This window comes from Accipiter gentilis, chromosome 26 (genome assembly GCF_929443795.1).
Source record: "Accipiter gentilis chromosome 26, bAccGen1.1, whole genome shotgun sequence".
Lineage (NCBI taxonomy): Eukaryota > Metazoa > Chordata > Aves > Accipitriformes > Accipitridae > Astur > Astur gentilis.
The window spans coordinates 13396602-13410090 of record NC_064905.1 but is presented as its reverse complement, the minus strand read 5'-3'; the positions used below and the strand labels follow the sequence as shown (position 1 = coordinate 13410090).

The 13489-nt window shown below is 42.2% G+C and overlaps 1 protein-coding gene across 5 annotated transcripts in view; it reads right to left on the bottom strand.

Moving 5' to 3' along the window:
• RNF145 (ring finger protein 145) overlaps positions 1 to 11574 on the bottom strand; it is a 47081-nt gene extending 35507 nt beyond the window's left edge. Inside the window, exons 1-3 of one of the 5 annotated variants that reach the window (XM_049829281.1) lie at positions 10823 to 10913; positions 9757 to 9789; positions 2066 to 2279 (exon numbers count right to left, since the gene is read on the bottom strand). In XM_049829281.1, coding sequence (XP_049685238.1) covers positions 2066 to 2249 — 184 coding nt within the window. In that variant the 5' untranslated portion in view covers positions 2250 to 2279; positions 9757 to 9789; positions 10823 to 10913. Of the gene's footprint in view, positions 1 to 2065; positions 2280 to 9756; positions 9790 to 10157; positions 10308 to 10822; positions 10951 to 11325 lie in introns of those variants that run through there. The other 4 variants (XM_049829282.1, XM_049829279.1, XM_049829280.1 and 1 more) reach the window with 4 other exon arrangements.
• Positions 11575 to 13489: the final 1915 nt, after the last annotated feature.

Here is a 13489-nt window from a genome sequence, read left to right as displayed (position 1 = left end):
CACAGCATTTGCTGATACTGTGTTTCCTAACTGCAAATATGAACAGAGGATTTTTTCCTAAATAAAAGAGATTAGCGTGTTGAAACATATCCATGGTAAATTGTTATTTAAATTACATACTGGCAGTTAATTTCCCCCAACATATATTCAAAGAAGCTTAATTTCCCAAACTGGTGGAAAACTACTTTGTTTTCCTTAGAAATCCAGTTTATATATTTTGATACATCATTTTAATTAAGGTTATACTGTAAAATGATGCAATTAAATCTATATAAAATCTCGTATAGGCATGCAAATTGATTTAGCCCAGCCTCACACTGACACAGCTTTAAAAAAAAAACAAACAAAAAACCAAAAAACCACCAAGGCATTGAAACAAATCAACTTTATTTGAAAAGTACTAGCAAAGTTTTGTCACTGAAAATTCTCCGAAAATCTTTTAAAACAAGCAACTTGTTTGATGACTTAGAAGCCCTTCTTGATCAGCAACTACCAGTTGGAGTGGTAAAACTACAGACACTCCATACTGTAACAGCAAAAAGCAAAAGAACTGCTGAGTGATTGTGCACCAGCACAAAAGCACCACTTCTATGAGAAGCACAAAGTCAGAATCCACTGGTTTAGTACTAAAATAGCAACCAGGTGAGAAATACTTCAGTAGCAATACCTACACTCTCTGTAGCGCTTTTTATTGGTGTATCTCAACGTACTTAAGCGAGGACAAGGTTATCAAATGACTATAAAGAGAGTCTATGTCACAGCTGGAAATTACCCACTGACATTTTGATAGCCTGCTGCACAACTGTTAGTTCTGTATTAGAAACTGATCTGGTAAACTAATTCCTAAAAGGTACACAGAAGTGCATGAGAAAGCCACCTGTAGTTACATGCCACCATGGTCTTGTGTCACATTAACAAGCAACAAACAAGTACTCTCTCCCACAAACATATGAAAAGGGCATAGAACTGTAACACCAGCTTGTTGCACTAGAAGTACATTGCTATCCCAGCATGAGTATAGTGGAGCCATAACAAAGAAAGCCACGTGTGTTTTTAATGGCAGTAAATAATTTCCAGACAACAGACATTTAATAGATTAAAAAAGAAAGTCCCATGCCAACACTTATGCAGTCAGGATTAAAAACCTGGACATGCAACTTCAAAACACCACAGTCCTCTAACTACTTAACTAAAGGGTGTTTTCCCTCAGCTGATCGCAGTACATCTTTACCCTCCAAAGCCATCTACAAGGAAGAAACACTGCAGAGTGCGAAAATTACATGCTAGCCATTTCTCTCCAAGCTAGGCAGTACTCAGGCAAATCATCATTGGCTATCAACCTCAACCGCCTGGATCCAATCCCTAATTAACCCCATGTGCAGTCACTAGATGAATCACACACACACCTGGAGAGCAGGTCCCAGAACATCAATCCTTTTCATCTCCTAGAAACAGCTGTCTAGCATTCCAAACTAGACTTGCAGGCCAAGGTTCAAACCTCAGCTCCCTGAGCTGTGTTATTAATTTTGCCCATTTATCTGCAACACAAGGACTTGTTACCTGGTCTAATCCACTCACAGCATATATATATAGTTTATACAGTTGGCATGAAAAGCCATATCCATGCAGCAGTGAAAGGTAACCTTCTGGTGCCGTAGTCACAGCCCAAACTAGGCAACCTTTTCCCTAGTCTCTTGCTTTATGCCAATGATATAAGTTACAATACTTCTTGTCTGCACAGCATTTCACAGCAGCTTTCTCATCAGTCAGACACAGACCAAAGTCACTGTGCTATTCTTTCAGGGCATTAATCATGTTACCAGACACCAGGCTTACTCTATTTACGTATCAAGACTAAATAACAAAGTTCAGTAGAGGACCCTACACAGGATTTCTTTACTGGTAACATAAACAGTCCCTTAAGCATAAGTGTAATGAATATATTATTGTGTTATCTGTGGTAATCAGTGTATTATCATGCTATTACCAAATTCTTAAAATTCTTGTAGTAAGCAAGACTGTATTTACTACTGTAGTGTCTTCTCCTGAATACATGTACACTTACCCACATAATGCATATTAAGGGCCAAGTACTTGTACTGGAAGAGAGGGTTGTTGTGCAGGCTACTTCTTTGGATCTGCTGGAAGAATGAGCTGACATCCCATCTGTACAAGACATCCAACAGCATGATGCTTGGGACCCTTAGGGCCACATTTAATACTGCCTCCAACTTCTCCTTTGCAGCCATTCTCTTCCCTTTCTGTGAATGGGCAGCAGACTGTAAATAGCACAAGACAGAGAAGAGTAATCAGATCAATCTCACTGTACAAACAGCTATTAGGCTTTGTGATCATATGAATGGGACTTCCTGTGTGGCCACAAACGATTGAATGAATCAACTGAGTTAAATTCAAATCCAGACAGGAGAGCTTCTATTTTTGCTATATAAAGGTCAATTTGCTAGCAATTTTTCCATAGTGATACTGTAAAATGGTGAAAGGGGGGAGGGGGGACAGGTTAATGGCATAAAAATGGTCAAAGGGTGTGCACCAAATAAACCTTCACTCTTATTTGCACTAATTTAGCATCCAAGACCCCAGCCAAAAGACCCCAATGTACTAGGTACTACATAAACATTAACACGATAAGCTTCAGAAAGCAAATACCCCATAAGCTTTAGAAAGCAAACACCAACAGAATTCAGACACTACCTCCACTTAGCTTAACACTATTTCTATGCCTCTCAAATGAAATGACCACCAACTAAAATAGTTCTTAAAATATTTTAGATTCACTTCCTCAATGCAAATTGAAATAAATAATTTTCCAATAGGCAAGATTTTAAAAAAATCACTTATGGCATTCATTAACATCTACAAATTTATATATTTATCAAATTTGAGTGCTCTGGGTTTTAAACTATTCTACTCATTTTAATGTAATTCACTGCAAGGAATCACATAGACAAAAGACCATATCCTCACTCCAGAGTACTAGAAGGTAATTTAATTGTGGAGCTTGCAATCAAAGAGGATGGACGACGTAAAACAATGAAGGGCACTTTTCTTACTTTTTTAAACGGAAAAAAAAATGCAGGTCTGCAGCAGCATCTCAAAACAGGACCATTTTAAAGAGCAAAAGGATCAGTTTCCACATCCTGTCAGAGCACTGTCTTCAGCTGAGACTGACAGTTGCTCTTAAATGAAGTGTGCTGGTTTTCCCACATGTCACCGGCCCACCCTAGGAAAAGCATTCACTCCAGGCTGTCTTTGTGAGCCACCAATTATATACACTATATTAGAGAAACGCAGTTGAATTATTCAAGGCCAAGCTAGGGATGATCCAGCAAGTTTTTATCCACAAGCAGCCGTTCAAACAAGTAAAAACAATCACCTGTAGCACGATCAGTCCCCAAATGAGGTCAGATTTAAGAAGAGGCTCCCAATCCCAATTATTAGGGGAACAATTGGAAAGAACTGCATCCTGACACAAGAAACAGAAAAAATGTGCACTTGGAACTGCACTTTTAAAATAAAGTTTTACAGGACTTTATTCATATTGTCCTTGTGCAAGTTTTAAAAGTTTTTGCAGTTGTGCAAGTTTTATACTATGAAGCCAACATGGAAGTACAGCATGAAATGAACCCATGCTAATATACAGGAACAAAAAAAACCCAAACAAAAAAAAACCAAAAAACCCGAAATCCAAACCTTCCTTCTTGTATGGAAACACACACGATCCTCATGTGAAGTTTTATTTGTATTGCCATGGCAAAGATGCTACCATAAACCATTCATGTGCACACCTAAAGCCACAGTGACACTTGTCAAGGCACGATGACACAAAATTAATTCAGCTCAAGAAGTCAGTACAGATCGAAAGTGAGTTTTGGCTCAGTAAATCACAGGTTACAGGGCTGCTGCTTGTCATCATCCAGCCCAGCGTCTAACTTTTCAAGTTATGTAAATGCAGGCACTTTTTACAGAGCTCTTGCAACAGCTCTACAAACCCCAAAGACAGCACATCCTTCCCCTCGCACAGGAAGTGCCTCCCTGCTACATCAGGCATCCCACACACCACCAGCATTTCACAATGCTTCCCAAAATGAATTGAAAGGTCAGCCAGAAGACTACAAATATTTAGAATGAACAACCAAAACCATTGCCCAAGCAGCTACTACAGAACGCTAGCATTCAACATTTAGTGTGAATAAAAGATGGAGTTTAAATGTATGGTATCGTACAAACAAAAGTTGGGAGGTACACAGATTGTATACAAAGAGTTTTGCCAGGCTGCGTACTGAAATACAAGCCTATGCTCGGCACACAGCTTAAATAATTCATATCAAAACATTTTGAAAGTACAGGAATTTTCAAAAATCTTTGGTTTTGCCAAGTCCGCAACATTTAATTAAAACTTTGAAATTAAGTTGCCTCCTGCTTTTTTGTTAGGTTACTTTTCCAAGTAGATCAGGGCTTAGGGGTGGGCGGGAACTGATTTACAGGTTTTCACTCTGTCATAAAAATACCCATGTAAAGTGGCAACAAGCACCTGATTTCAAATTACATTCTCATAACTGTCAAACCTTTTCCAGTCATCAACAACCAACCAACATGTAGGACAAGGAAATTTTCACTTGAGCTTTCACCTTCCTTAATTACTCCAAATGCAGAATTCCATGCATTCTCCTAATACTGAAAGTTAACTGAGGTTCAGCTCATCCAAACTAAGCTGAAAAATTTTACCTCCCAAATTCATACACACATACTTAAGAATGCAAGAGAACCGAAAAGTGCAGCATTTATATTATCTATGAAGACAATCTAAATTTCAAACCCTGTTAAAAGAGAAGCAAAACAAACTTTGAAAACCACATTATGTCGCAACGTATAGGCTATGAGAAGCAGCCACTGCAACTCTGCAGCATATTCTGTCACTGACTGACAAAGCATCCAATACTAATAAGAAACCCTTTAAAATTAACTCCACTAGAAAGGCGGATGTGTTAAATAAAGCCTCAGTTGTAATTGCTGCCAAGTTCTAACAGAACGTAATACATGCAAGCAACAAAGTCCATTGCTCTAAGCTCATTATATTGTAAAGAGCTCTCACAATACATTATTTTGATTGGTGTAAAAACAAACAAAAAACAAAAAACCCACCACAACATTAAACCTCTAAAACCTTCAGATAAATGATGATGACAGGAGTTGCTGGATGCTCAGACATTAGAAAAAAAAAATAGGTCACTGTTGTACATAGCCAAAAAATGGACTTAAGAACAGGACTGGGAAGCCACTAGTTTGTGTTTAAAGATATTTTTTTTCCCATGATTTCAAACATCTCCCTGTTCTAACTCAGGATTAGAAAAAAAAACAGTCTTAGGAAGAACTTCAGACTTCATATTCGAAGTAACTGCAAGCACAGTTGTGCTATTTGACCAAAACCACGTTTTAAAAATTTCCAATCATAACTGATTAATATTCACTGAAACATTTTTGTTTTCTAACAACACAGTACTTTTCAAAAATCCCTCCTTCACCTGACATACCCATTTTATCAAAAGCATATTTCTGCTTAGCTTTAAAGAGTAGAATTAGCAAAACACAATTTAAAAAAAGACTATCACAAGTCTGTCCCAGCTCATTCTATCAGCAGAACAATTAGCAGTAAACTTAAAAAAAAACAACAAAACAACAAAAAACAAACCCAAAGATAACACACATTTTCCCTTTAATAGAATTTTCTTTCTGAGGTTTTGTCATCACATAAAATTTTACTATTTCAGCTGAAGTTGTGAACTATGCCACTTAAACCAGTCAATTGTTGTTTACGCACCAACATAAACATAAATCTATCACATCACAGGCAGAAAACACTCACTGGTAAAGCACTACAAGAGGCCATACAAAATCTGCATCCATTTACCCAAGCAGGTGCAAAATTGCATTAACAGAGTAGAGTTTCTACATTTAGAAAAACATTAATTATAAAGTTACTTAATAGTTACAGAAATACACTGGAATATCTGCAGATGTAAGAGTTATTCTAATACCACTGGCACCAAAAATCACCATAGAAAGATACAGTAATTCCACTCAGGATCAGAACTTCAAAACCAGACTTGATCCTGCAACGTTCAGCCTAACATCTGTGAACAAGATGCTCATTCTCCCGCAGGATTACAACCTAAAATACTTGGAAAGATTGACTAGAAACCAAAAGAGACAATTTCAACTTCGGTTCCTCACATCTACGAAATTCTAGTTACTTTGGATGTGTCCGTTAACAAAGCAGACTTTGATTTGCAGTCTAGTTTCCACTTCAAATTATTTTTCAGTGATACATCCCAAAACAAAAAACATCACCAGGAAAAGCTTTTACTTTCCTATATGGCAAACTCTGCTAGATAAATCTTGAAGAGGAGAAAAAAGAAAAAAAAAAAAACAAAACAAAATAAAATATACAATTCCTATCTGTAACTATAGAAAAGTTCAATGTCACAGTTCAGAAACCAAAATTAGACCCATCAGCTGGGTTGCATTCACGCACTCCCCAGAACCCCTCCTTTTATATGCCTGTTCTGTTCTTGGGAGCAAAAGAAAGGAATGTGAAGTACAGAAAAATCCCATTCTTCAGAGACTTAGATCTTTATATCATCAGTTTGGAAGGGAGAAAACAAAGAAAAGGGAAGGAACAAGATGAAAAGGTTCATCAGATATGCACTTAGAAAAGAATTTCCCTGTGTGAGTCTGTTGGAAAAAAAAAAAACCAACCTAGAACTCCAGAGATTACGTGAGTCACTGATCCATCAAAACATCTCTTTCCCATGCAGTCAGCAGCAAGGAAAGCAAAAGATGTCTTGCTCCCATACAATTTAAATTGGCTAACAAGGACAGCACTCAAAAATTTATGCTGAGAAGGGCAGATACAGTGAGCATACCAAGTGTACTAATAAAGCAGTGAAACATTGCAGACGTGTACAGTAACACTGTCATTAGGATCCAGTCAGCATTTCCAATAACACTCAGGTTTTGTAGTCCGCTAATTTCAAGTAATAACCAGAGAGTACTTAGCCTTCAATTTAAAGGTTTAGAGTGAGTTGGTCGGCAGACTACTTGATCTTGCTATGTAGGAGTTAACAAGAATAAACAATTTTTTCTTCTTTTTTTCTCCATCTGGTCTAACAATATGGATTGCTATAGAGCTGCTGCGGTGGTGTGACTGGAGGACTGTTACTTCTACCTAGAAAACAAATAAATTCCTACTCACCCAAGACACATTCATTTGTGAACTGAGGCACAGCTAAGGTTAATCATTCCAAACAAATATACATAACATACTTCACAAAAAACACCTTTTACTGCAAAACAAATTGGGCCAACCTCTTATCTGTTCATAGGGACTTAAGAGAACATGAATTCATATTAAAGGAATATTAAAAATGGACAAAAACTACTACAGACCGTTAACAGTACAGAAGAAAAAAAAACTCTACATTTCCAACTTTCATTAATTCTAGCAAGTTTTATATGAGGGAGAAGCAAATCAATTCAGGAAATGAGGATACATATCACAGAGCTGTGAAGTTAAAGCGTTCTTTAAAGATTTATTTCTAAAGTACATTGATACACTATGAGCAGTTCCAGTGCACTCTCAATTATACAGCAAGTGTATTATTTATAGGCAGCCTGTAAAACATCCTGTGTCTTTTATTTTTCATAATGAGCAGGTAAGACCAGGGAACTGAACTCAGGGACTAACACATGTTAACAAAGGTTAACAAATCCACCAGGTATGCAGCAAAAATCCTTCTGCGGATTCCTACAGGATCGGCACTCTGCCTGCATATGATCAGTTCAAATCCAGTCACGCTAAGAGGGGCTGCTTGTTTTTTACATCACAGACTTCCGGAGTTCAGTTAGGCACCTGAAAGATAGGAATCTAATTCATTAAAATAAAAATATAACTAGTAATATCTTTAAGTAAAATTTTCAGCGAGAAAAAAAAATATCTAGATTGAATCAACAACCTGAACTGCTCTGACGTCCTTTTTGACTCTACAGTTTCTTGCCAGTCCAAGGTTTGGATTATTAACTAGTTATTCAGCTTGCTTTTTTTTTTTTTTTTTTGCCATCACAGCCATGTTTGCAAGCCTACACCTACAAGCCTGCCTAACCACATTTGTATCAGCACATTCTGAGAAAATCTGGGCAGCAATCCCAAAGTGCCTCTGCAGAGGATAGAATACCCAGAGGACCTGCACACAGAGCATTAATGACAGCCCAAGATGATGCAGTCTCTGACAACCCACCTCAGAGAGCTGCATCACAGGAAGACCAGCCACGCAAGTAAAGTTGATGGCACACCCCATCAACTTCACAAAAAACCCTGCAACCCAAACATGTTACCAGGATGAAGTTACATGACAGGATGAAATATATTTCATCCTCCACAGTTGCTCATTTAGTTTTTAGCCATTTCAAATATAGACACAGCCTATGTTTAGAACCTGCAATGCCAATAACTAGTTACCTGACTGGTAAGAAGTCAAAACATAAAATAAGACTTTCAAGATTCCTCTAGGTCAATACTGATAAAGTTTCCATTGCTGCTGCTGCCTTAGCTATTTGAGTCATGTAAATAAGGAGCATCAGCTTCCAGGCCTGTGAAATAGGCAGTTTAGCTTCCTGCAGTACCAGACTCACACAACAGAAAGAGCAAACACATGGTGAAAATACTTAGAAAAGTCCCTTTTAAATCATGTTCAAACTCAAGACATGCCACCAAAAAATTCTTCCAGAAAAACTCCACGAGGTGAAGTATCCACTTCTGAATGTTCCTTTCAAGTATGCAACTAATTACAAAGCAGCAGGGCTTCCCTAAAATGAAAGGAAATGTTATAAAAGTAAAGGCAGGGAAACTGGCACAAATGTCTGTATCATACTAAAGGCGCTAGACATGAATATGCACTTAAAAAGCAAAACAACGGTGAACTGTCCACTCCATAACCACATCAAACATTGCCAGGTGTATCTGGAGCTAAAAATGGATTCAGAAAGAGAGTAAATCACCACAGAAACATACAGAGTTCTAGAAGACTGAAAGAGAAGCTATCCGCATACGTCTGCATGAAGAGGAGGAAACCAACTCAAGTTTAGCAAACAGCTTCAAGCAAGTTTTTGAGAGTGCAGCATGAAACACTAAGCAGGCTTATACAGTTTTCCACGACACACCCATTTGTTCACATCTGATTGGCACAATATGCCTTTCTGCATCTGCACCATGGACTCCAGCTGCTGAACTGGAGTGAGATACTAATCTCTTTCCACCATCTCCAAAGGAAGGAATTCCCCGGTATTTCTTCCAACACACGTTGCTCAGTTCGTATCTCCATCAGAATTAGGTTGCTGTAACATCAGTAGCTCCTCATAAGACCAATACAAGGTGACTTAATCCTGTGTTTTGGAAAAACAGCAGCTTCATGTTGCTCTCTAAGATTTTTGATGATCCTTCCATGTAATAGCAGTCACAAAGACATCTATTTCCTAATACTAACGAGTTTAGGAATTAAATGCCTTCATGACACTATGGCTCAAAAAACAGCAGCTGATTACCACAGTTATTAAAACTAACTAGAAACAAAAAGATAGTTTCTCACACACAGGCAGCTCGTTATTTAAGATAACTGCAAAAATAACCCAAGGTTACAGATAAACCAAACTTACAGGGTGCAATAGCTTAGCAGCTCTCACCTTAAACTTTTTTTTTCGTCTACCTTCATTAACCTACAAAAGTGATGAAAGAGAGTAATTACAAACTATTTCCTTCTCCCCCCCCCCCCCCCCAGTTTGATCTCTAGGGGTACATTACACAAAAAGCCCCAACACAAATACAGCTAAAACTATCCAAGTCCCAAGTCCACAAAACAAGTTAACAGCAACTCTTGTACTAAAAATTGCTGAAGAAATAAATAGAGCAACACCTACAGACTTAAAAAAAAAGTATTTTGAATGCGATTACAAATGGCTAATGCTTACGAGTCAAACATTACAGAAATCTTTTTCACTGGTAAACAAAAAGCATTTTTTGCCTATAATGTCTACTATTCTCCCTTGTTTACTGACACTTACATGCATTAAACAAAACAACTCACCTTTTTTCCACTTTATTCTCCCAATCTCATTATTCATGCACCAGGTCCCCCCCACGCACTCCCAGAAAGGTAGTGCAACCGAAAGATAAGAATCCTTCTAAGTGCGACCATCTGTCACAAGTGCACTTAGTACACAGAACTACTCTCGATCACAGAAAAAAAACCTGAAAATTCTCATCACAAACCTTATTTTAACAGGCTACAGAAGGTCTCCAAAAATCGACTAACACGACTGAAGTAGGAAAGCTAGAAAAAGCCCTGTTCTTCAGGCTACGGAAAGACTGCTTCTTACATAAGCATTACCATATGCTTTAGCGCCCGTCTCCGGGAGGGAATAACCGGGCCTCCCCTCTTCCCACCTGAATCCAGGCACACCACGCAGCTCTCCGTCTCACCCGTAAAGGCGTGCGGCGTCTGGCCACCACAAAAAGGCTGAGGGGGTGTTTACAGCCGGCTGCGGACACCAGGAGGCAAAGCCAGTCCCCGGAGAGGGAGGGGAGCACCGCAACCTCCCCAGCGAAGGCAGCAGCACCTCGGTCACGACTGCAGCACCGAGCGACTCCCTTCTCTGGGCCCGAGTCGAGCTCCACCGCCGGGCTGAGCACACGTACGCGTGCCTGCAGACGTGCGAACTCTACCACCCCCCCTCACACACCTCCACGCACACTCCCCAACCGGCCACTTATTTCCTGCCCGCCGCCTGCCAGCCGAAGCCCTGCCGTTCATCCCCGGCGCCGCAGAAAGCCCCTCGCATCCTTCCCCGGGCCCCGCGCAGCTCCGCCGCCTCTGAACTCTAGTAACCCCCTGCAAAGCTTCGCGGCGAGCCGGCGCTGGCGGAAGGCGGGGAGGGGGGAGGAGGGGGGGGGAGGAGGAGGAGGAGGAGGAGGGGATGGCGGGGGGCGCTGCGCACGGGAAAGGTCGGGGAAGCCCCGCCACACAAACGCGCACACGGACACGCACACGCCTGCAAAGGAGTGGGGGGTGCGTGGCGGGTCGACCCGGGGGGGTGGGGGGGGGGGCGCGGTGGCGCGCAAGCGGCGGTGGCGGCGCGCGCACCCCCGCAGGGAGGGCGCGGGAGGGGCGGGCGGTGGGCGCCTCGGCCCCCGCGACGCCCTGAGGGGCGGGGGAGGGGCACGCGCGTGTCTGAGGCGGCGGGGTGGGGAATCACCTGGGCCGGCGGGGTCGTCGTCGTCGCCGCCACCTCCTCTTCCTCTTCCTCCTCCTCCTCCTCTTGCTCCCGCTCCCCGGTGGCGCGGCGGGGGCTCCGCGCTTCACAGCGACGAGGGCGGCGGCTCGGTGCCCGGCGGCAGAGCGGCTCCTCGAGGCACCATGGCCGCGCCGCGCCGCCTCAGGGCGCCGACATCCCACGGCCCCGCAGACAGGCGGCCATGGCCCCGCTGCCTGCGCGCCGCCCCGCTCCGCGCATGCGCCGGCCCCGCCCGCAGCACCGCCCCGCCCGCGCTGGAGCAGCGGGTCCTCCCGCCCCCGCGCTGCTCCCCGCTGCCAACGTGCCGGGGGGTGACGGGCGGAACGCGCGTTTTGAGTGAAAAAGCACACTTCTGGGCACAAAGCGCCGTTTGGGGCGTCGGAATTTGGCCAGGGAGGGTGCGCGCAGGTGCGCGCCGCGGAGAGGGCTCCTTGCCAGCCAGCGCGGCGCCAGCCGCCCCCTCGCCACGCTGTTACCCTTTCTCGCCCCTCCCCCCCAAAAAAGGCGGAGGTTTGGGTTTAAATTCCGATGGCAGACCAGGGTTTTAGTTTGGGTTTGGGTTTGGACCCTCCCGGGATGTGAAAGACTTGTCGGGGCAGCTGCAAGCCTGAAAGATGACTCACAAGAGTCGGTCAGCAAAATTTGAGGTAGTGTCTGGGCAGATGTTTAAAAGGCAGCTCTGCTATTTTAATAATACTCTCTACTGGCCTTGTGGAACACAAAATGCTGTATTAATTTCAAATACTAAGGCTGACTCTGTTTTTTCCAGCGGTGTACTGCAGACTCTATAGTCACCTTGTTATCAATAAGTGCAATATGATTGAAATAACCAGGGAGCTGCTCAAGTCCTGTATACAGCCCCCATCAGTTAATATTTAAAATAGGGAAACAATAACTAGGCGTGATTTAGGGTTTAGGAACTAACTATTAGACAATGAGGCTTTATGTTTATGTCAGAAAAGGTAATGGATTGTGGTCTGGTCAATAAATCTTGAAGAACTGCTTGGAACTGCCAAGACTGGGGAAGAAGTGAGAAAAAGGTAATTCTTACAGGGGGAGATTGCGACCACCGACTTATTGACCACCTACTCAGATGACACCGCCTGTTCAAAAGAAGACAATGGAGGAAGAAGACCGAGTCTGCGCACTAATTTACATGAGGAGCGAAGATAGAAAGAACCAATCATTAAGGAAAATAATAATGAATAGGTATTAGTTGAGTGTATAAATGCGAGAATTTTTGAGACAAGGGTGTGCAGTCTTGAGACAGGCACCCAGTCATGCGCATCAATGACATTAATTTGAAAATACCTTGACTCTGTGTGCTGTTGGCTTGCACACCAGGTAGATGAACCCCCTTTGTGGGACAACAACCTCTGTTGTGAGATCAACCAGAAAAATAGCAGACTTTTTGTTCTTCTGCACTGTCATTTTTCAGCTGGAGACCTGCGCTAGGGGCAGCTCCCTCACAGCACAGTCCCCCGTGCAGGAGCTCACGCTTCGCAGTCTGTGCTCACAGCCCTTGCGTGAAAAGTCTCGCTAACATCTACTCATTCTGTAAAGGTTGCGTGGCCAGGCCCTAGCATGCATTCGTAGGTGCTAAGGAAAAAATTGTGACCCAAGAGAAGTACTGGTTTTTACCTTAATATTTGAAAAATTACAAAGCCATGTTGTCTGGGATATGAAAAAACTTCGTTGCAGGGAGAAATGAGGGAATACAGTGAACTGGAAAATCCTGTAGTTCACAAGGGTTGGGCTAGCCAACTTAATTGCTTTTTTCCTTCCATCTCTAATGAGAACCGGAGCATTCACAGACATTGGGTATTAACAACCGCAGCCTCAACACAATGTCTTTATGAAGCAGAGATATTAAAATAAGGGGTTTAGGTGTCTGTCCACATTCTGCTTTGCAAAATTACCCTTGTCTGAGTACCCAGAGGTTTTCAAAACACCAGAAGAAAAAGGTAGTTCGAACAAGTCTGTGTTAACTTTTATCGAAACTGTGGTAGGGCTCTGCTCTGCTGTATACTCGGATAGTTGTATTTGGTGTTAACGCCGGACCTGTCTTCACCCAAACTCCGTTCAGCCCAGAATGCGGCAGAAGGGAGACCAAATGGCACAGCTG